The sequence below is a fragment of the Phocoena sinus genome, chromosome X (genome assembly GCF_008692025.1).
Source record: "Phocoena sinus isolate mPhoSin1 chromosome X, mPhoSin1.pri, whole genome shotgun sequence".
In the NCBI taxonomy this organism is placed as follows: Eukaryota; Metazoa; Chordata; class Mammalia; order Artiodactyla; family Phocoenidae; genus Phocoena; species Phocoena sinus.
The window spans coordinates 60,385,622-60,408,228 of NC_045784.1; the positions used below are offsets into that span (position 1 = coordinate 60,385,622).

The window sequence follows — 22,607 nt, forward strand, 5'->3', positions numbered from 1 at the left end:
GCTGTGAACAAGAGTACCTGCTACCTTCAGGGCAAGGTATTCATTCTCATGTTTTCTAGATGAGGTGTTTTGTCTTGGGGTGGTTCTTACATAGACTTTGACTTATGGGTTAAAGGAGCTAAAGGCTTTATTAATCTTGCATTTGAATATACTATATGAAATTCTTTTGAATTAGAGAAAAGGCCCTATTTGAAGCTTTTACCCTGATCTGTTGGGTGATCTAGAACGGGGTGAGGAGAGCCAATGGCCAGGTCCTATGAAAAACTTTTTCTTAGCTTGATGGGAGATCAACGCATTTTTCATTCTACTCGTTTCAGACCAGGTGGCTGAATGTCATGGCACATTTATATAGTAGAGCACTTTTGCTCAGTGGCCCTTCCTGCATAATCACTAAGCTTTTTAGGGGACAGAAACATCCAGTCAGTAGGGATAATCTGGATTTTTTTTTATGGCATGCTGTTATGACTTGTCTTGTTTTCTGTTTTATTCCCAGTATCAGGACCCTGGTAATGTGTGTGTATGGGTGAGGAAGCACATTGTGACAGTGCAGGGACCAGAATACAATGACACTGAAGTTTCTGTTCTGGGTTAGTCATAGTTCCGAGCCCATTGTTCTAAAAGTAGAGCTGAAATTATTTTTCTTCAGGCAGCATTTGCCCATATGGAGGTCTGTTTGCAACTTTTCTGCCCTCTCATATAGCCTTAAATTCTTTTTCTTGCAATTTATACTCCTTAAATTGGTATTTTTTTGACCCAAAGAGTTTAGGATTATTTGCAGATGTGAAGATTTCCTTCTTGTAGATCATATTAAAATTTTTTATTAGACTAGTCCTAGGTTTGATTTCTTATGGACCTCATTGATTTGGTTCTAAAATCATAATTATGTCAAAATTAGAAGGGAACTGAGAAATTGTCTAGTTTTAGAGGTGTCAGATTCTTTTCTTTTTGAATATAAAACTATTTATTGACCACTGTTCACCAGTATTTACAATAAAGTAAACAATATACAGTTGAATAACATTCTGATTACTACAGAGTTATTGTTTTTCCTGGCTGCTGCTGAACCAGTAACCCAAAATACTGAGAAGATTGAGCCTACATGTAAGGAATGGGTTGGGGTAAAGTTTGAAAAAACATGCAGGTCAAGTTTAGATTAGTAAAGTTTGTTCGCTCATTTATTCTTGCAGATCCTAAATTGCCAACATCTCTAACCATCTGATTAGGTTTCCATTAACAAGTCTGAGACATTCCATGTATCACAGTCTTTCAGTAAATACAGCACAGGGATTTCAACTTCTTATAAAAGAATGGTTTGCCAAAAGGAAGCTTTAAATGTCCATTTAACTAAGTCTTGCTTGGCTAATTAACACATACCAGAATTTTTCTAGTTTTTTCATTTGGGTTGACAGAGATAAAGTTTTCCTTTCAGGGGTTTTTACATATAAAGCCGCATTTATATGATGGTAGATATGGATGCAGATTCTGGTAGGGCTGCTTTAGAAAATTATCCAATTTAAATTGTTTACATTAATTTGTCTAATTAATTACAAAATTATTTAATTTGAAAGGTTAAGACTTAAATTTTCAATTTAAGTTGAAGTGATTTCTTATATTGCTCAAAATGATAGAATCCCAGAAACGTGGGCTTATCCCTGGTTGTGAAAGGCTGTTTTTGTTTTGGTAAATGTATTTAAACAATAACCAGAAAACCCCCAACCATTTACATATGTATACACATACAAAAAACCCAGAATGGTCCTTAGGCATATATGAGTTAAATGCAAATTCTAAATTCCGATTGAGTAATGACTATGGAGATTTTCCCGAACATTTAGAAAAGCTGTTCTCTAATGCAGAGGAAATAATATACCGTGGTATCAAACGTTCTTTTCTGCTAAAGGAAGCAACTACAGAAAGCTTTTATTTGTTCAAAGTAACCAGTGCTACAGATGCAAAACAAAAACAAAACCCCCCAAAATTCCCCCCAAAACCCAACAACTTCCCCAGTACTACTTCAAAACGAACATATCAAACTTGATTTTCATTAGAATGTAGTTATTTCTTCACACTAATAAATCAAAAAAAACCAAGACCCAGATTTTTGATTAAAAAAAATATATAAAAAGCAATGCAGACAATTATTGAGCTTCATCTTCTGGACAAGAATGCCAAGTTAGTCTCTCTTCATAAAAAGCAATTACAAATAAAAGCCACAGGGCTTCCCTGGTGGCGCAGTGGTTGAGAGTCCGCCTGCTGATGCAGGGGACACGGGTTCGTGCCCTGGTCCCGGAAGATCCCACATGCCACGGAGCGGCTGGGCCCGTGAGCCATGGCCGCTGAGCCTGCGCATCCGGAGCCTGTGCTCTGCAACGGGAGAGGCCACAACAGTGAGAGGCCCGTGTACCACAAAACACACACACACACACACACACACACAAAAGCAATTACAATTTGAGGACACTTCATATTTGCCTCTTTTGCCAGCACCAAGTCCGCCTCATCTGAATGTTTCCATTTCATGAGAAACATTAATTCTCCACTGCTCTCTGTGGCACCAATTATTCGCTCTGGGTTGAGACCTCTGGCAAAAACCTCTTGGTTTATCAGCAGCATCTCTTTTCTTCTTTGATTTGCTATCATCAGATTCACTGTCAGATAAAGATTTTCTTTTTGTTCCATCTTTTTCTTTACCAGCTTTTTGAGAATTAAGAAATACTTCAATTAACTCTGGACAATCTAAATTTTCTTCGGGTTCCCAAGTATTGTCTGCATCTGTAAATCCCTTCCACTTCAGGAAATACTCCACCTTCCCATTCACTACACGTCGGTCCGGTACTTTTTCTACCACAAATTCTTCAGGTTCTGCCTCTTCGACTTTATTACTCTTTCCATTCTGTTTCCTTCCCATTTTTTGCAATGTAGTTTTATTGGAGGCCATTTTTTACTGCAGACTTGAAGAGCTATTATTCACCGCCTCCGAGCTGCTCCGGTCCGGGTCTGCGGCTTCTGTTAGAGGTGTCAGATTCTTTAAATAGTAGGCCCCATAATTAGAAACTAACCCAAGTAATAGGCTTCATATTATTTTATAGAGACAAGTTTGTGATTCCAAGAAATGTTGTGCTGTTTGACGATTCATGTACTTATCACCACACTGACAGGTATCTTCTTGATGGGCTTATTTTACTTTTGGCTCCATCCATTTCTTTTGAAAACATGAGCTGTGTTGTTGGGACAGATGCTTGTAATTCATACAAATCCTGAGGGTTTGCACTCCAAAGGCAACTGTAGAAACCTAAAACACAATTCATACTCATCAAAATCTGTGACTCTCACGAGTTCTGTACATTTGCACAACGGGTGATTCCTCTGAGCTCAGGGCAGCTCAGCAATGGCAAATGAGGGCTGTATGAGTTTGAGATCGGAACACCTTCACTTCCATAGGAACAAACGAGCCTTTGGGCAGCTATTGCCTTGTTTTGTGTTGATAGCCAACCAAGACACATGCTGTTATTCAGCCCTGTCTTCCCTACTCAGTATTTGTGTGGGGACTCAAGGTCAGGAAGTTACGTTTCTTTTTTGCATTCTATTTGTATTCCCCTCTTTCCATTGTTCCTACCTGTCACAATCTGTGTGTCTGAAGTCTGTCATCCAGTTGTCTCCCCAGCTTCATTGTCACTTCCAGATTTGGTAGGCATGGTTTTTATTTTATTTTGGAGCATTTACCTTTTATATCTTCATTCAAACCATAGGTAGTCAGTGCTTCATGCAGAGTAAGTACCCTTTTTTGCTTCCCATTGTTCCCTGTCTCTACAACATTTTCCTACCCATAATCAAATAGAACCACATAAGTCTTCTATGGGTTGAGAAACTGAGCCTCTTTCTGCTTTTCCAAATTACTGACAAATGTCATTTTTTTATCCTGAGAAGACAGTTTTTCTGTCATTAGGAACGTAGATGCATTTGAGATCAGAGTCTTATAGGGGAGATGGATTTGGAGGCTTGGTTATGTGTCCATTTCATATTAGTGAATATTGTAGTTTCAGTCCTCTTTGATGCTTTATTAGGCTATTAAGTAGGTCTTGAAACCTCTGATATGTTAGTGTTTTGCAGAAGTGGTTTGTGGTTTTGTTGTTCAGTTTTTAACCATTTTGGGGTCAGTGGAAGGAGAAAGTTTTGTATTCTTTTTTCTTACATTAGTTCCTGAGGAGTCAGAATTTGAGAATTACAGTGTCCAGGTTTGTCCTGTTGGATCTTTATAGTGAGTTAGCACATTCAGTAAAGATCGTTGACTCAACGATGGTGCAGATTGCCATGCTAAACTTTGAGAAGGAAACAAAAACCACATCAAGGAGCTTACAGTTTTGTAAAGAAAATGACATCACCACAAGTTCTGGGCACTAGATTTTAAAAAGGGAGAGGTAGTGGAGGGCCTGGAAACCATGTTAGATGAAGAATGGTTAAGGAAGTAACAGTATTTAGCCTGGAGAATAGAGAACTTACTTGGAGTACATGATGGCCAGTTTCTATTATGGCTGATATTATCCCACCTTTTCCTGGTCTTTCAGGAAGAAATTCAGAAGCTGCCTTTGATCCTTTCTCACCCCACATCCAGTCAGATGTCAGATTTTCTCTCCTCTAGCTCCAGCATATTTCCTGATTCTTGCCTCTTCTTTCTGTCCTCAGTTGCCCCCACACTATGTCAAGCCTTTGAAGTCATTGTCTATACTAGTAGAACAGGTCTCTGTTATCTTTGTCGCTGTTTTCCCTTTTGTATTATGTTCTCAGAATAATCTTCCCCCAAACCTAGTTCTAATTGTATCACTTTCCTATTTAAACACTTAACAGTGGTTCCCAAAGCCTAGTAAGAAAAGTCCTATCTCAAACTCTTATAATCTGGCCCCCTAACCTTCCATCACTTCCCCTTCCCCTGTTCACACTCTACCTTCTCTTCAGTCTTACTCAGTAGTCTTGGAACCTGCTCCAGGCTTTCCCAGCTCTTTGATTTTCTTTAAACTGTTCCTTCATACAGTTATGCAGAAGAGAATCCATCATGTTTTATACTGTTTTAGACACCTAAGTAGGACCAGCTAGCAAAAGAGATGGCCCTCAATCCAAGAATTTTCTCTTGAATAGTGTTGTCTAATAATTAAGGAATACAGAGCTTCCCAACATTGGATATATTTGAGCAGAGGCTAGGGGGCTAGCTGGTTTGGATGCTGTAAAGCAGGCCCCCCTAGGGGCTGTAGGGCCTAGGCAAGAAGAGAAAGCATGGTCCTCTGCTGTCAAGAAACTTAAATCTACATGTGAGGCACCACACTTATTCTCCCCACAATAGCCATAGTGATACACATACAGACATGTTCATGTCATTCCTTTACTTAAAATCTTTCAGTGACTTCTTTCTGTTACTCTTAGGATGAAAGCAGAAATCTTTACTGTAGTCCACGAGGTCATGTATAATCTGACCTCTGTCTACCTTACAAGTCTGATCTCCTGCCAGTATTCCCTTACTTCCCTGTGATCCAGATATTTTGTACCCTCACATATGCTGTTCCTTCTGTCTGGAATGCTTTCTTTACCCCTTTTCCACGGGCTAACTCTTCATCCTTAAAGTCTCAGCTTAAATGTCACTTCCTCATGGAAACCTTTGTTAACCTCCCATCCCCCCACTCAGTAGATTGGGTCACCCTGTTCGTCTTGTAGCATTTTCTTCATAGCAGTTGTCACAATCGTAATTAAAATTGTAATTAAATTGTTGTTTTTTTCATTATTGTAATTTCTAGGAACTGTTTGATTACCATTATATCCCCATCAGCTCTCATAATGCGTGGCACACTGTAGACATTTAGTTAAGATTTGAATAAGTAATGAATAAAACTTCTGAGTGGTGAAGGACATAAAGGATGTTCAGTGTCAGGCAGGGAGGAAAATTTCAGGACAAGGGAATAATAGGTAGGAATGAACAAATTGTGTTCAAGAGTTCCAGGCAGGTTAGATCAAAAGAGGATCTGTCTAATAAAACATGGGATAGATCGGCTGAGGGTGACAAGATGATGGTTTTAGCAGTCTTTGAAATTTTAGTTGAGATATTAAAGTTCTTTAGTTGCTGTTGAGTTATTATAGATACCTGGACAGAGGGCTACAAGTTGGTGTTTTAGGAAGGCTTTTCAAATAAGAATCTTAAGCTGGATTGGAGTTTGGAGAGCCTGGGGGCAGACCACCAGCTAGAGCAATACAGCAGTGGTCCAGAGAAGAGATAACACAGTGTGACCTAAATCCAGGCAAGAGATAAAAATAATCATGAGAAAAGGAAAAGGCAATGACAATGGAAGTTAGAAAGAAAGATGGATTGAGGAAGCAGTTAGGAAGAACATCAGCAAAACACTGAGGAAACACTGGTGGTGCACAGGAGGAAGGGGGCTGTCATTTACTGTACCAGGGAGGTTTGGCATGAAATTACTAAGTAGGAGGAGGCAGAGTGGTCAAGTCTAGAGGTAGATATTTCTAGAGGTAGATAAAGTATCATATAGGTGGTAGGACAAGCCCTTTGAATCAGCAGCTCCACCCACAGGAGGACCTTTTCTGTGATTATGCAGAGAACATTTGAGGTTCCTCTTTGTCTATTCCAGAATGCAGTCTTGGCTTTACTTTTTCATAACCAAAAGGCTTATCAGAGTTTTTTCCCCCAAACAAAAAGATCAATCTGTCCTTAAAGGTAAATTCTGCCTCTACTTCTTCAGGAACAGAAGAGCTGCTGGAAGCTTTAGACTAGCAGTTTATCCTCACTTCCAGTCATGAAGGTTTCAGAATATTGGGGTTCATTTTGGTAGTGCCAATCAAATTTTTTCATGTGCATGTAATTTGACCCTGCGTTTTCACTTCTAGGAGTCTATGCTATCGAAATGCTCATACAAATATACAGAGCAGTATTGATTGTAATATAAAAAAATTATAAACAATTTAAATGTATGTCTGTTGGGATACAACTGAATAAATTATGGTCTGTCCATAATATGCAATACTGTGCAGCTATTATAAAGGACGAGGTAGATCACTGTGTACTGACATGAATAGGTTTCCATTATATATCAGAATGAGAAAAACTTGTGAATCTATGTGAGTTGTGAGTGTATGTATATAAACGATATATACATGGAAGTAAGTCTGGAAGGATACATACTAAAAATCCTAACTGGTTACTTCTGGGTAGTGGGATGGGGAAATGATACAGGAATGTCCAAAGAAAAAAATTAAAGATTTTTAAAAATCATGTGCTACTTTTATAATTTAAAAAAGTATAAACTCTTAGATTTCTTTGCAGGCACATTGGACAGAGGTTTCTTTTTTTTCTTTTTTTGCGGTATGTGGGCCTCTCACTGTTGTGGCCTCTCCCATTGCGGAGCATAGACTCCGGACGCGCAGGCTAAGCGGCCGTGGCTCACGGGCCCAGCCACTCCGCGGCATGTGGAATCCTCCCAGACCGGGGCACGAACCCGTGTCCTCTGCATCCTCAGGCGGACTCTCAGCCACTGCACCACCAGGGAAGCCCTCTTTTTTCTTTTTAAACATCTTTATTGGAGTATAATTGCTTTACAATGGTGTGTTAGTTTCTGCTTTACAACAAAGTGAATCAGTTATACATATACATATGTTCCCATATCTCTTCCCTCTTGCGTCTCCCTCCCTCCCACCCTCCCTATCCCACCCGTCTAGGTGGTCACAAAGCACCGAGCTGATCTCCCTGTGCTATGCGGCTGCTTCCCACTAGCTATCTATTTTACGTTTGGTAGTGTATATATTGGACAGAGGCTTCTTTAGCACTTTCCTTTCCCGTGGAATTTGCAGTTGTATTGCCAGTTTTTTTTTTTTTTTTTTTGGAGAGCTTTCCAACCCTCTTGTCCTAACTTCCTTTTGAGACAGGCTGCAGGATACTTACCTTATCTTTTCCCTGAACTAACAAAACAAAACAAAACTCAATTCTGTAATCAAGACCAGCAGTTTCAAATTTTATTTGGCATCGGAATTATCTTGATGCTTGTTAAAAATACAGATTCCTTGGCCCACTCAGTAGGTTCTGAGTCAGTGTATCAGGGGATAGGGTCCCAAATCCTGATCTTTCAGAGGCACCCCAGATGGTCAGTGAGAAATCCTGTTTCGGGGAATGATGTCTGATTGTCCCCTACCCCACTCCCTTTTCTCTCTGTGATTAGTAAAGAGAATGAGGGAGCAATGACTGACTCACCGTGGATATCTTTGTGGAGCACAAATGGTTGGGTTCATATGAATGGGAAAAAAATGAATATAACACAGTTTAGTAGACTTGAGATTTTAGTAATAAGTGTTGTTTCTTTAAAATAGCCTGTTTGAAGTAGGCCTTTTGGATTAAAGAGGCTGGTCTGGTGGGCTTCTTAGGCAAAGACTTAGGCCTAGGAGATGCCTTCCAGCAACGGCTTTGTTATGAGTGGAAGGGGAAAAGAGGGACCTTGGCAAATTGTAAGGTCTTAGAATTCAGATGCTTTTTAGTTGAAGCTTTTGTCCTTGGAAAATGAGGCCTCTAATATTAAGATGAGGTACTATCTAAAGACTATTCTAAACAGCTTTTTGTTAGAATTATTTTTTTCTTTGTTATAAACAAAGTTTGTTAATCAGATGCCCACTGTGGGTTATTAACATCTCAAAAAGGTGTTTAAAAAACATATACTCCAATTGCTCCCAACAATTAACCTTGGGAACAAAAGCAAATGGGAATACTTCTTAACTACTTTTCCAAGCCCTCAGTGAAGCTGGCAGCCATGAGTTAAATAAACCATTAGTTTTATTAGTTTGAGAACAGAAGCATCGACTTGGGCAGAGTTTTTTAATCTGCTCCACGTTTACCCAACAATCATTTATTCGGAGCCTACTTTGTGCCTACTGGACATTAAATAACTCTACAAATAAAAGGCAGAGACCGATGAGCAGCTAGAACTCTAAGGGGATCATCTGAATGGGGAAAAAGTGAATAAAACACTATTTAATAGACTTGAAAGCTTAGTAGCACATAGAAAACAGAAAGTGGCTTCCTTAAAGCAATAGCCTTGTTCTCTTTCTATAGTCTATTTTAAGTGGGCTCTCTGGCCCAGCGTTATCAACCTTGGATTAGGAGCTTTGAGGAAATGGTGGTTTGGCGGTTGTTTTTAAAGGGTTATTTAAGAAATGTAGTTACTAAGCAACTGCCATGACCGGCTGCTAAGTTGGAGTTCAGTGGGCAAGCCAATTCCAAAGAAGAGAATATATAAACAAGTTGGGAGAGGGGGAATATGGCTTAAGGATAGATTGGGTGGTGGGGTTTTTTTTCTTTTTTTTTTCTGTGTTCAACGCATATTTCTGCCTTTTACTTATCTTGCTCAAGAAGGGGTTGCTTGGTCAGAAATCTCTTTGTCTCACCCAGTCTCCTTTTAGCCGGTGAGTGGGGAGGAGGGCCAGAAAGGAGCCAACTGGAGAGCGCTGGGCTGGAGGGCTGAGCCTTGGGGCGGGACCCGCGCCTGGGCGGCTCTAGAGGTAGATAGCCCTGCTGCTGCGCGCTTGGGCCATCCAGGGCTACCATGACAGATTGGTCACCACCTTCTACCTTTAGATTGGGAAGCCTCATTGATATTGATGTGTTGCCTTCTAACCCTCAGAATAGGGACATTGTCCAGCTGCTGTCTCTCTTTTTTTCTTTCCCCAACATTTAATGGGTGAGTCAGTGACTTAACCGCTTCCTGCAGGATTTCAGGGACAGGAGTAAGTAATGAGGACAAATCACCATAACACCAGTGCGTGCTGAATGAAAGAGCACATGAGTTTAACCAGTTGGCTTCATTGGTACCAGAGTGAACAAAAAGAAACTTTGTTGAGAAGAGGATATTTGTATGAGTTAGAACCCTATTCCCTCCTGTTTAGGCTTTTTACTGTTTCCCTTTATACCCAGCTGAAGGTCAGGTTGCTTTGCTGAGGGAAGGGGAGTGTCAGGTGTTAGAACAGGTGTTTTGTTTTCTGCCTGTAGAGTCTTACAGACTAGATGGGGATGCTTCTTGCCCAGCCCTCTGTGGTGCATGAAAATGCTTTTGTGGAATTCTTTTTTCCTGGAAATGTGTTTGTTTTTTAAAGCAGTTCCCCAACCTTCAACCCCCAGTATAAATTGTGACTTCCTTTAAAATCAGCTTGTCATAATGAAGTATGCCTGTTTTCTACCGTTTTCACAGTCTGTGCCTTAGATATATCCCATTTTATGTGGCAATTATAGACTGGCAATTATAGACCTGAAAAATGTGCAGGGTGTGTGTGTTTGTGGTAAATGTGAACATCATATTTAAAATGTGCTAGGAGAGTGTCACAGCAAAGTAGCCCTGTAAAAAGCCTTTTATAATAATTGTATGGATAGAGTTAATTTTCCTATGTCAGGTTTTCTTACATCGGGTGTAAACCTGTAGTCACCTTTCCAGAATGATGAGGCTTTTTCAGACTGTTGTAATGGTGTCAGTGGGCTACAAAGTTGGGCATGGACTTATGACCCCCCTGGCTAGATGGTTTTGGAGGAGAGAGATGTCAGCAGACTTCTGGGTTTGGGAGAATTTCTATTGTAATGTTCAGTTGTTACTGAAGCCAAAGACCCTGTTTGTTAAAAGGGAAATAATTCAGGAGAGCTTTGTGATCTTCTCTTCTGATTGTGAGGTTTGTTTTTACCTTTGTACTGCATTCCAATGTCCCCCCTCAAAAAAAACAAGTCATCTAGAAACAGATCATCTTTGCCTAACAGTGATATAATGGCCTCAGGTCCTTCGCTGCCCCACCACCCTGCATCTCAGGGCCATCTGTTCTCTGCAATCCACTTTTCGGGAAAGTCTCTTTTCCCATCTGCTCTCCTTGGGCCTTAGTGCCTGCTCTAAAGATTAATGAAGGCTGCACTGGAACCTCTTTCCAGTTGTTATTTTTTTTAAGGATCAGTGAGTTTTTCCATTCGATATGTCCAAATGTTACTCCTTTTTCAGGTGTATTCTTTCATTCTACTAGTCTGGGGATTGAGAGAAATCTTTCTGTGCATGGAGGAGGTACTCTGCTTATCAAAGCAAAGATTGACTGGGCTGGCTCTGGCTGCTTTGAAGCCAAGGGTCCTCCTGACTCTTTGGCCGCTGGCACACAGGGTTGGTGCAACTCCTTGGGTTCATTCTTTTCTTGTCCTTTCCCTTGTCTCTCTGACAGAATACAGTCGCTTTGAATCGAAGATACATGACTTGCGAGAACAAATGATGAACAGCAGTATGAGCTCTGGGTCTGGGTCCCTGCGAACGAGTGAGAAGAGGTCCTTGTACGTCAGGTAAGTCTCACCTCTGAGCACCAGGCCTTGTGCTGCACAAGGGGAGTTCCGTGCCAACCCAGCCCTTCTTGTTTAACTAGTGGGGTAGGGAGTGTGTACTCCCAGTACTAAAACAACACTTTGCACTGTATGCTCAGGTTGTGTACTTTATGGTCAGTATCTCCTCCCTTTTGTGAGCTGGCTTCTTCCTTTTTGCTCCTGAATGACTCAGTATGGGAAATTTTCAGTTTGCTCTAATTGTAAAAGACTGTTGGGTGGTTGTTGCTATTCAGCATTCAGAGAGCACTCAAATGTTCAAAGTACTTTGCTTGCAATCTGTGATTTCAGGGGAAACTTGGCATTCCCCCCTTCTACATATGCATAATAGACATCAGAATTTGTATCCGAGCATATCAGCTATCACTGTGTTCTGGTACAGGGTCTCTTTTAAGAAACCAAAGAACTGACATGTTGCTGCTTTCTGGGTTTTTTTTTTTTTAATTGTGTTCCCTCACTCCCTGTGCACTGGTCTGCTGTATCTGAATCATGGGACATGGGATGGGATGGTGTATCTTCCACAGGAAGGGTGGGTGGAACGGATATATAGCATTGAGTGTATTGCTGCTGGAAGCTGTTCTGAGATACTGTCCAAGGCTGAGCTTTTGACCCTTGAGTCACATTATAATACTTTGTCAGGTCGAAGTACAAACCTCTTAGAGAGTTGGATTGCTAAATGAACACTATGGACTCCTCCTAGAATTAGGGATAGTTTCCTTCTTCCTGCTTGGGCTTCTTGGCAAAACTCCAGCAGTCTGGGGCAAGCATATTGTACCTCTCCAAGGGTAAAATCCTTGGAGAAAGAGGTGGTAGGATTACTCCTCTGAGCCGTGTGTGTGTGTGTGTGTGTGTGTGTGTGTGTGTGTGTGTGTGTGTGTGTTTAATGCTTGTATCAGACTCTTGGGTTAAACTTTTTCTAGTGGCCTCTGATACCAGCTGGAAGGTGGGGAGGAGAGGCTACAGTTGCTAGTTGCCTGGCAACGTGACATCTACTCTGTCCTTGGGGTTTGAGATGACATAGCCAACCGATATAAATGCTAATTGCAGTTTTTCTCTCGGGTGCTTGATTTTCTTTTTCCTCAGTTGCTAGTTCCTGACCCTCCTACAGGGAGAAGAGCCAAGGGAGCCCAGATTTGAGCCTCAAGCCCACTAGAACCCTTCATGGTTCTTTTCTAAAATGAACCCTCAGCTCTGCTCCCTCTGTGTTGAGAGCAGCTTTCTTCACATTTGTTGTGAAGAGAGGAGAGCAGGAGGAAGGCTGGACTAGTCACTGGTGATCTTTTCAGTCTCCTGTTTTCTGTCCCTAAGCCCTTGCTCTGGATCTGCAGCCTAGACACTGGGGTGCCAATGGGGGGACTCAGAAATATGCTGTCGCCTCCCGCAAAAGGGTAATAGTTATGTGACTTGGTCAGGATTGTTCCATTCGCGTGCTTCCAGCCCCCGCAGATGTGGCACTCCAGTGTGTGTGGGAAGCTGATCTTTAGGCAAGACAGTTTCTTTGGAGAGCTTTATTTCTAAATTTCCCCTCTCTACCTATCCTGTGCTAGAGCTCTCCCTGCCTGGGCAGGGGGAGTGGGGCATCAGCTCTCAACCTGGAAGACCTGGAACACCCTTCTCTGGTCCTGGCAAGGGACGCATTCCATCTGACTCTGGGGAGGAGGGTGGAGACTGCACTCTGTTTCTAGTGAATCAGTTTATACAGTTTATATCATCTGCCCTTAGTCTTATGTAGATAATATCTGTATCCTCAGAGGAAAGTAAATATGGTTTAGAATAGTGAACATTTGTAATCACTAGAGTTCATCAAGGGAAATAATGTTTTATGGCTAGATTAGCGAGCTGAGGTATTTCGCTAAGCTAACCCTCTACCAAAGCCTGAAGCCTGGCTCGCTCTATTGCTTTTTGTGCCTGTTTTTGGCCTTTTTTTACTCTACAGTAGCTTCCTTTTGTTCAGCATTTAAGTATATTCAAGGTTCTTCCATTCTTAATAAGGAAAGAAAAAAAATTCCCTTGATTACCAATAGTCCCTTAAACTATTGTCTTGTTTCTCTTCTTCTCACCACATTTGCCACATTATGTGCCAGGAAGCACTAGCTCCTCAAGATGTTAAGTATTGTGTGAAAAATCAGTGGTTCAGTAAGTTGGGCAAATGCAGGATTAAACAGAGGAAAATAGGGTTCTTTACTGTGATCAATCTCCAGGAGGGACTGTACTAGGCAGTGTTTCCCCCAAAGATAGGAGCATGGGAGCCTTATTTGGAGAAACTGGTCTTAGCATCCAGGCTTGGAAATATTGCAGTCGTCTGTACTTGCTGCTGCTATTTCTTCAAATTGCTTCTCTTTCAATAGGAAAGGAAGTGTGCATCTGCTTATCAGCATGGTGGTATGGTTCCAAGCAACTCTGGAAGGCTCCAGAGGGGCAGAAGCCCAACTCTGTCAGTAGTGACTGCTTCGCTGATTCTCTGCCATTGGTCTGATCTCTTCATATTTGTTTCCGTGTATTACTGGCTTTCTTCTTTAAAGGCTCTCTTTCTACCTTGCTGACCATTCCTCAATACGTTTCATTAGCTCTGCCCCATAAATGGCAATGTCATTTATGTTCACAGCTTCAAATCCTGTTGTGTAAATGACGACTCTGATCTCTTTACTGAACTCCAGACCCACATATCAACTACTTGTTGCACACGTGACTGGAGCTGCCCTCCCGGTGCCTCAAACAAGCAGTGTGTTCCAAATGGACCCCCACACCTACTCATCCTCCTTACTTTCCTTATCTAAACTAATTGTGTCACCCTATCATGTGGAAAAGGGATTAGATTTGTTCTGTCACCCAAGGCAGATCTCAACTCAACATAAGGAAGAAAGAGCTTATGATTAAAACTGTCTGAAAGTGGAATGAACTGCTTCTGGAGATAGTAAATTTTATTCTTTGTCACTGGAGGTGTTACCAAAGAGGCTGGGCAGCCATTTGTCTGAGTGTTGCAGAGCGGGTTGAAGCTAAAGATCTGCTCAGAGGCTTTTAGTAGTTCCCAGTGTCTTCAGGATGAAGGGGAACAAACAAACATTTTAAACAAACATTTACGGGAACAAACATTTAAACATTCTCTTTAAATTGCTTTTAAAATCCTTTTAATAACGCTACGAAGTAGGCATTATTATTCTTATTTTTCAGGTGAGAAAACTGAGATTCCAGTTAGACAGCTAAGAAGTTCCAAAACTGGAATTTGAACCTGGCTCTGACTAGAGCTCTCTCATCATTTCCCAAACTTGCTGATAGGAATCAGCTGGCATGCTAGTAGAAGTACAGATTCCCAGGCTCTTCTTCTATCGATTTAGATTCACCAGGTTTGGGGAAATGTATGTTTTTAACAAGCAGTCATAATGCTTAGGAATGACCACTTGTTTGTCACAATAGACATTTATTTCTGTTTCACTCGAACAACTGAACATTACACTTACTTTAGCTCCTGCCACGTGGAAAGCAGTAAAGCACGGGCCTGAGAAATTGGGCGTGGCTGTGGCGGTAGATTCAAGGAAGCGGTAGGCGTGGTTCCCGCCCTCCAGCAGCTTGCCATCCACACAGATGATACTACGCAGCAGGTGGTTAAAGTGAAGGAACCCTTTACAGTGGGATTTCACCTCTAATTCTGTTTGCTGTTGTTTCCCCTTCTGACATGCTCCTCCTCCCTTCCCTTCCCCTGAATCTCTATCCTCCTCTCGTGTGCACGGGGTTGCAAAGCTGTTTTGAAGCAAATAACACCCTCTTGCAGCTGCACCGAGGCTGTAGCAGGTGAAGCCTTAGGAAGCTGCAGCCGCACTAACCACAGGGGGGATGGGATTTGTGGAGCGGGGAGCAGGAGGAAGAAGGAAAGATAACAGTGTTTGGAAAATGAAACTTGGTTTTAAAGTCACTAGTGACTTAATGGAAAGGCCTTCCCTACCCTTCACCATACTATAGAAACATCTCTTAAATAGTATAGGCAGGGTGAACAGAGCCCCTCTTTCTGCCCAGTCTAGGGCCTTTGCTCTGCTGGTTAATTTGCCTTCCACACTAGAAAAGTCCACAAAATATGCCTCTCTTGAGCCTTTTGCTCAGGGTCAGGGTGATTAGATGTTTAACTCAGGCCATTCTGATGTGAAGGTAGTAAAAAGACACAGGGTAGGTTAGAGTTCCAGAGACCTCCAAGTTCTACACTTGTATTTAGTTTATTTATTTATTTCATGAATGAACAAAAGACCTTATCCTCCAAAGCTTGCCAAGAGGCTTGATAGTACATTTGTAGAAATAGCTTTTGAAAGTCTGTTCCGGCTAGCCTGGCTACATTCTTTGCAGTCACAGGACAGCATCAGGCATTTTGGGAGTCCTGGCCTTCTGGCTGGCCATCTGCCATCCCAGTTTTCTTCCCACTCTAGGAAGGAAGTCATGCCCCCATCTGTAGTCCTGATTCAAGAAACAATGTCAAAAAAATGTCAGAAATATTGGCTTGGTCATCAAAGAAGGCTGGAAGGTGCTCCTTCTTCTTCACAAGCAGACATTAATTGTACACTGCTCTGTGCTTAGCCCAGGGTGGTGCTCGGGGGAGCCCAACTTTCTCTTGCTCATTAGTGAGTTTCAGTAGTGGATTAAGATGCCAACGAGGTAATATTGGCAGGCTTCACTATCTGACAGAATTTGGGAGTGCTGATAATCCGCATCTTAAAAAGCAACCACAATTTATGTAGTGTTCAGGGCTACCAGAGGATGGGATAGTTTCCTGTATCAGTGATTCTGGAACTTCCTGTTGCTGGATCATATACAGACATCAGTCCTGGACTTGTAATCCCCTCAGCTGATCCAACAGGTGCTGTGAACCCTGAATATTCACACACTGTGGGTCTGTGAATGCCCCTCTGACTTCATAATTGCTCTCTAAGGCCTGAGACTCTGAGGTAGACTAAGGAGAAGAGTGCCCTCCCCTGTTCTCCATGTTCGCTTCTTCAAGGTGTGCAAGGGACTCCCGACTTGCTACCAGCTGCACTTGCTCCTCCTGTGATGACCCACCTTGTGTCTATCTGAGTACTCAAGTTTGGACTTTTGAGTTGCTCTTCAGGAGCTGCGAGAAATTTTAACTCTTGCACTAAGGCCAAGGGCCGATTTACAGCTCTCTGTGCATCCTTTAGATGGACCAGGCAAGGGAGGGGCTGCTGAATATTTAAGTAATATGTGCCCTTTATCTGGTACTTTCTGTCTCAGGCAGCTTGGGCTGCTGTAACAAAATACTGTAGGCTGAGTGCTTGAACAATAGACATTTATTCCTCACAGTTCTGGAGGCTGGGAAGTCCAAGTTCTAGGTGCTGGCAAATTCAGGTTATGGTGAGCCCCCTCCCCCCTTCCTGGCTTGTAGATGACCACCTTCTTGCTGTGTCCTCATGTGGCCTTTCCTGGGTGTGTTCTGAGGAGAAACAGGTCTCTTTGTCTCCTCCTCTTCTCATAAAGGACTAATGTTAGGATGAGGGCCCCTCCCTCATGACCTAATCTAAACCTAATTGCCTTCCAAAGGCCCCACCTCCAATTACCATTACATTGGGGGTTAGGGCCTCAACAAATGAACTTGGAGGGGGCAACCCAAACATTCAGCCCATAACACTGACCAAAGGAAGAAATCGATGTCTCCCAACTGGTATGGGAGGGATATACAGTGGAAGAACACTGCAGGATAGTAACTGGGAGGGTGTTCTGTGCTCGCTGCCCCAGCTTGGTCTCACCCACCATTCACGAGCGTCATACGTGGCCTCAGTCCTCAAAGGGCTTTCCCCAAAGGGATATAATATGAAAGATTAGAAAACTGCAAGGGTTAAATAGCAATAAACAGAAAATATAAAGAAAGATCGCTGCTAAATACGTAGTATGAATTTGGAAGAAGGAAATTTGGAGTGGGCAGGGTCACAGAGAAGGGTGGAACTTGGGTTGGGCCTCAGAGGAGCTGCTGATGGCGCAAGGGGACAGGCAGAGCCTCCCAGGCCAGACAGATGGCTGGGTCCACAGGCAAAGAGGTGGGCACACTACTAGGTGAGTACATGGAAGCAGCTACTTGCCTTTGAGGCTGTAGTGCTGAAGTGCTGTTGTTTACTTTGCTTTGAGAAACCTGCCTGACCGGTTTCCTCGGTATTTGCCATTTTCTTTGCATTCCTGTTCACTAAGACACCAGGGTGTCTGGGCCAGATGCGTATGATTTCTCTGAATCTTTCAGACCCTAAACTTTAAAATTTAGGACCTGAACTGCAGAGACTTTGGGCCTGGTAATCTGTTTACTTTGAGCTGATTATATTCCTGCTTTCCCACTTGGCAGTGAGGTCCCAGCTGAAAGGAAGATTAGGCAAAGTCCTCTGGAGCGTGTGCATCATCCCTGTGGGCAGCTCTTAGGGGATACTATTTGAAAGGTCACCACTTAAACAACATATCTTTCAAGACCTTTGACAACGCCTTCTCCTTAGGAAAGACAGGCAGCGGCATTTAAAGCTGCTGCGCTGAAACTTAGCTTGGGAACTCCAACCTGCAGGCCCTGGGAAGTGAGCATCTGCTTTTCGTGCTGCTGTGACTTGGCTCCAGAAGGTGGCTTCATCGCCCACTTTCTGTTTTTATGTGCCACATTTTTACCTGGGACATGCTCTTTACCCTGCTCTCAAGATAAATCAGTATTTTCTGGCCTGGCCATGATGTTTGAGAAGTTGTGGGAAAACCCAAGATCTGGCTCTCCTTTGCTTCACAGAGGTACATGGCCATAACCAAGGAGAACATATTCAGGGTTGAAGTCAATAATCTTTTATGTAGACCACTCACTGTGATCTTAGGCTGTGGATGGTAATATTTCCATAAGCCTTGTTCTTTCCCGAAATAGTGTTTCCTTCTGACCTGACCAGTCCTTAACTTGGAGGCCCCCATGAGATTCTTTATATTTACACCCAGGAAGGATAAGGAGTTTCTGAGGCTTCTAGTCTCCCAACACACCATCTTGTCAATAAGCTCACACACATGAGATGGGACCAAGGTGACGGAGTAGTTAATTATGGTCTTTTTTTAGGTGTCCGGAGAAAACAGGTGTTGCTTTTTTTTTTCCTGCTCACTCTTGGTTTGAGTCAGAGGTTGAAAACGTTGGTTGCTGTGTCATCTGGGCCCTGCATGTGTAGGATTTTGGCTCCCGGACAGTTGTTCAGTCTGATTTAAAAGGGGAGGTATGTTACTGCCTTGACTTTCCTTAGTGCTTGCCCTAAGGATAAAAAGGGGCGGGCAGGAGGATATATTCATGTTGTGGAGAAAGGTGTTCTTTGATCCTCTTATCAAGTCTGACTAGAGGCATTTGTAACAAGGTGCCAATCCCTGTCACTTCCTTAGGTTTCTAGGCTGTTCCTAAGAGAGACTGTTATTGCTAGAAGGCCACAGTTTAGCATGCCTCTTAAAGATCTTAGGTAGGTAGTCAATATTTTTTCAAAATTTATTAAGGTCTAATTTGCATACTTTTTCCTATTACATGAAATACATGTCATTTGAAAGGTGGTTTGACTTTACTACTCAGGCTTGTTCTCTTTTACTGGATTACTTCCCACGTGAAAGTTTAGCCTGCTAATGATTTTTTTTTTAATTTATTTGGTTGCACCAGGTGTTAGTTGCGGCACATGGGCTTCTTAGTCGTGGCACGGGAACTCTTAGTTGCAGCATGCGTGTGGGATCTAGTTCCCTGACCAGGGATCGAACCCAGGCCCCCTGCATTGGGAGCGTGGAGTCTTAACCACTGCGTCACCAGCCTGGTAATGGTTTAAAAAAAAAAAAAAAAGTGAGACAATGAAGTCGGTCACACAAGGCCTCCTAAATGAATGCCAGACTCCTTAGCTGGACTCCAGGCTGTCCACAGGCAGGCCCTGGCCAACCGCTCTCCCGAGTGCCCTGCGGTGAGGCCAAACGTGGGTGCTGCTGACCCCGGTACACACCCTGGGCTGCTTGCCTCCGAGCTTCTGCTCATGCTGTTCCTTCTAGCCGGAAGGGCCTCTCCCCATCTCTGTCTTTGAAATCTGAACCGTCATCGAGGAGGCCCAGTTCAAAGTTAACACCTCCCCATAGATTCCCCAAGCTCGCTGTGACCTATGCTCCCTCTGAAGGCTTTTAGGCCTTGGTTTGTCCTGCCCTTGTGCCTCTCGCTATGACACACTGTCAGATAGCATACTCCACAAGGCCAAGACTCATTTTGCTTCTGTATCTCCCTTCTGTCAAACACAGTGCCCCAAAGTAGACTCAGTGAGTATGTAAATAATGGAAGAAAGATATTTTCCAGACATAGCCAAGTGGACAGTTAGCTTTTTTTTTTCTTTTTTAAAAATGTGACCATGACTTAGACCTCACAAAATTTTTCTGAGATTTAAGAGCCCTGGTCTGAGAGTTAACCATCATACAACTCTAAGATGAGGCCCTGTGCATCTCTGGGACTGGTTTTCATTGTCTATGAGGTACTTTTCAAGCTCTTAGTCAGACAAAATTTCAGCAGGAAGAGATTTGGAAAACAAATCAAGATCATGACAATGGAAGAAGGACTGTTGAAGGAATTAGGAATGTTTGGCCTGGTAGAGAAGACCTTAGGAAGGACTCAGACTCATTAAATGTTTGCACTGGAAAGAAATTTAGAGAATATCAAAGGAATTTCCTTTATTAGATAGGAAGTGGGGTGAAATGACCCTTGAGGTTTCAGTGTTCTACAGAGCTCTCCTCATTTGCTGTTCCGATTGATAGAAAAGGAAATTCTTGTCAATTCACCTTTTACGTTCTCAACTGAGAATGGTATTGTAGTTCAGAATTTCAAATTCAAGTTTTAGGCTGCTATGTTTTTAACAAAATCATCGTTTAAAAAAAGCATTGTCCATTCTGTTGTTCACTATTGCTCATTCACAAATTCATCAGATAGAATGTAGGTAAACTTAGGTACTACATTTTATTGGGAAATTGCCTTTTTTTGCCAGGGAACTTAGAGCCAAACAGGTTCCTCATCTGAAGTAAATGACTCAGGTCAGGTGCCTGGTTTATTGACTCCCCCAGCCCTTTTTATTTTCTTTTTTAAAAGTGCCTAGAACAGTGGTGTCCGTTCATATTAGATGCTGATAAATATTTGCTTAATTAATGAATATCCTTAAGAATAGACTATTGTATCATCATTTAAAATATTAGTTTTGAAGAGTAGTCAACGATATGGGAAATATTAATGATACAATTTCAAGTGACAAGTAAGGTTGCAGAATTGTGTATACACACCATGTTTGTAACTTTGAGAAATATGTACTTTTTGATTTGTGTGTTTATTACGCAATATTATACAATACCACAACAGTATGAAGAGTTACTTCTAAGTTACATTAAATGTGATTTTTCTATTTTTAGGCTTTATATTTTTCAAATATTCTATAATGAGCTTATATTAATTTAATTTTTAATGAAATTAATGCATATGGATAGTTTAAAATGTCAAATATTACAATAGCATATGCAAAAAATTTAATCCCTTGCCTATTCACCCCCTTTCTTGCTACACAAAGGTAACTGCTTTCGAATATTTTAACTGTAACAAAAAGAAATAGTAAATCTAAATAGCCTTCTATGTGTTAAATAAGGGAGTTACAAAATAATAGGGATGTAGAAATATAGTCAAATGAAAAATCAGGCATTTATTTCCACCAGGAAAAAAAACAATAGAGGACTTCCCTGGTGGTGCAGTGGTTAAGAATACGCCTGCCAATGCAGGGGACACGGGTTCAAGCTCTGGTCTGGGAAGATCCCACACACTGTGGCACAACTAAGCCCGTGCACCACAGCTACTGAGCCTGCGCTCTAGAGCCTGTGAGCCACAACTGCTGAGCCCGTGTACCACAGCTACTGAAGCCCACACGCCTAGAGCTCGTGGTCCGCAACAAGAGAAGCCACCACAATGAGGAGCCAACATACCAGCACAAAGAGTAGCCCCCCTCTTGCGGCAACTAGAGAAAGCCCACGCGCAGCAACGAAGACCCAACGCAGCCAAAAATAAATAAACAAATTGTTTTAAAAAAAACAACAATAGGAAAAGTTTATAGGAAAGGAGGGGTAGTCATCTATGAACACCACTTACATAATGATGTAAAATTAAATATTGTTTAACCAAAAAAATGTGATGTAACTAAATTGGGAGGGCAGGGGAAAAAGAATGGGTGAGTGCTATAGAAGACCGATACATAATGTCTAAAATGTAAAACACAAAGCAAGAAGAAGCAGTTGTTTAGAAATATGTTAGAAAAGAAAAAGAAACAGCTAAAATATTTGAAAGCAGTTCCTTTTTAAATTGAGTTACATTTTTTGAAAGTCGTAAAAGGAACACATGCCTGTGGTTTAAAAACAAACCAAACAGTTCCATTCCTGACAGGCAGTGGGAACTGCTGGCATTCTTGTTGCCTTGGATTTGTGCTTATTTTGTTTTTACTTAGCTCGTGTTATGTGTTTTAATATTGTAAAGTATCCAAAATTCATCTTGGAAGTAAACTGACCTATTAGTTTTATTTAAATCTCAGATGTTTAATCAATTACCAATAATTGGATTCCTCATCCAGAAAATGTTTACATCAACTTTACTGTACGTACTCCAGCTTCTTACTGCTGTTGCCAAAGGTCAATATGGTTCTGTGAGGTGCTAAAGTATATATTGGATTGTCCCTTTTATGTTTTAAACTTGTAACCAGTAAACTCTCCCTTCTAATCTTCTACAGCCTCATCCTAATCTCTCCTCACTCATTTCAACATCTTCTTCCTTGCCTCCCCAAACTAATTTGTGCAGAATCCAAGCTCTGTTCTTTTCCTTACTATATTTGTTTTAATCTTTGAAGCCCATAATGACATTTAGTGTTTCTCATTGTCACTTAAGATAATAAGGTCTTCACCATGCACGTGTTCGTAGGAAGCTCTGACAGAATAGCTTCCTTGCTTTAGGACACTCAGTTTCGAATGCAGTGCAGACGTGTTCAGATTTGATTCTATCACACAAAGCCCAGAAAGAACCTTGGGGATGGAGGGCCTCCTTAATCTGCTGACCTCAGCCTCTCTCCTTATTGCTTCGAGTGTGTAAATTGAGGGAGATAAAGGGTTTTTGGTCAGAATTTGGGTATTTTCATTTTCAAATACTCTGACAGTGACTTCTTAAGGATTCCATTTTAAGAAGTTTAAGATGTAGATGGGTGTTTCACGCTCC

At 41.8% G+C, this 22,607-nt stretch overlaps 2 protein-coding genes across 6 annotated transcripts in view; one reads left to right on the plus strand and one right to left on the minus strand.

The window, feature by feature from the left end:
• DLG3 (discs large MAGUK scaffold protein 3) overlaps positions 1-22,607 on the plus strand; it is a 64,868-nt gene that overhangs the window by 28,582 nt on the left and 13,679 nt on the right. For all 5 annotated transcript variants that reach the window (XM_032619390.1, XM_032619392.1, XM_032619391.1 and 2 more), the window contains one exon: positions 11,224-11,338. In XM_032619390.1, coding sequence (XP_032475281.1) covers positions 11,224-11,338 — 115 coding nt within the window. The remainder of the gene's footprint in view (positions 1-11,223; positions 11,339-22,607) is intronic.
• Positions 2,139-2,984, minus strand: LOC116747378 (chromobox protein homolog 3-like). The gene is given in 3 exon segments (XM_032619403.1): positions 2,139-2,203; positions 2,451-2,589; positions 2,591-2,984. Coding segments are annotated over 3 exon segments (552 nt in total). The 5' UTR covers positions 2,939-2,984.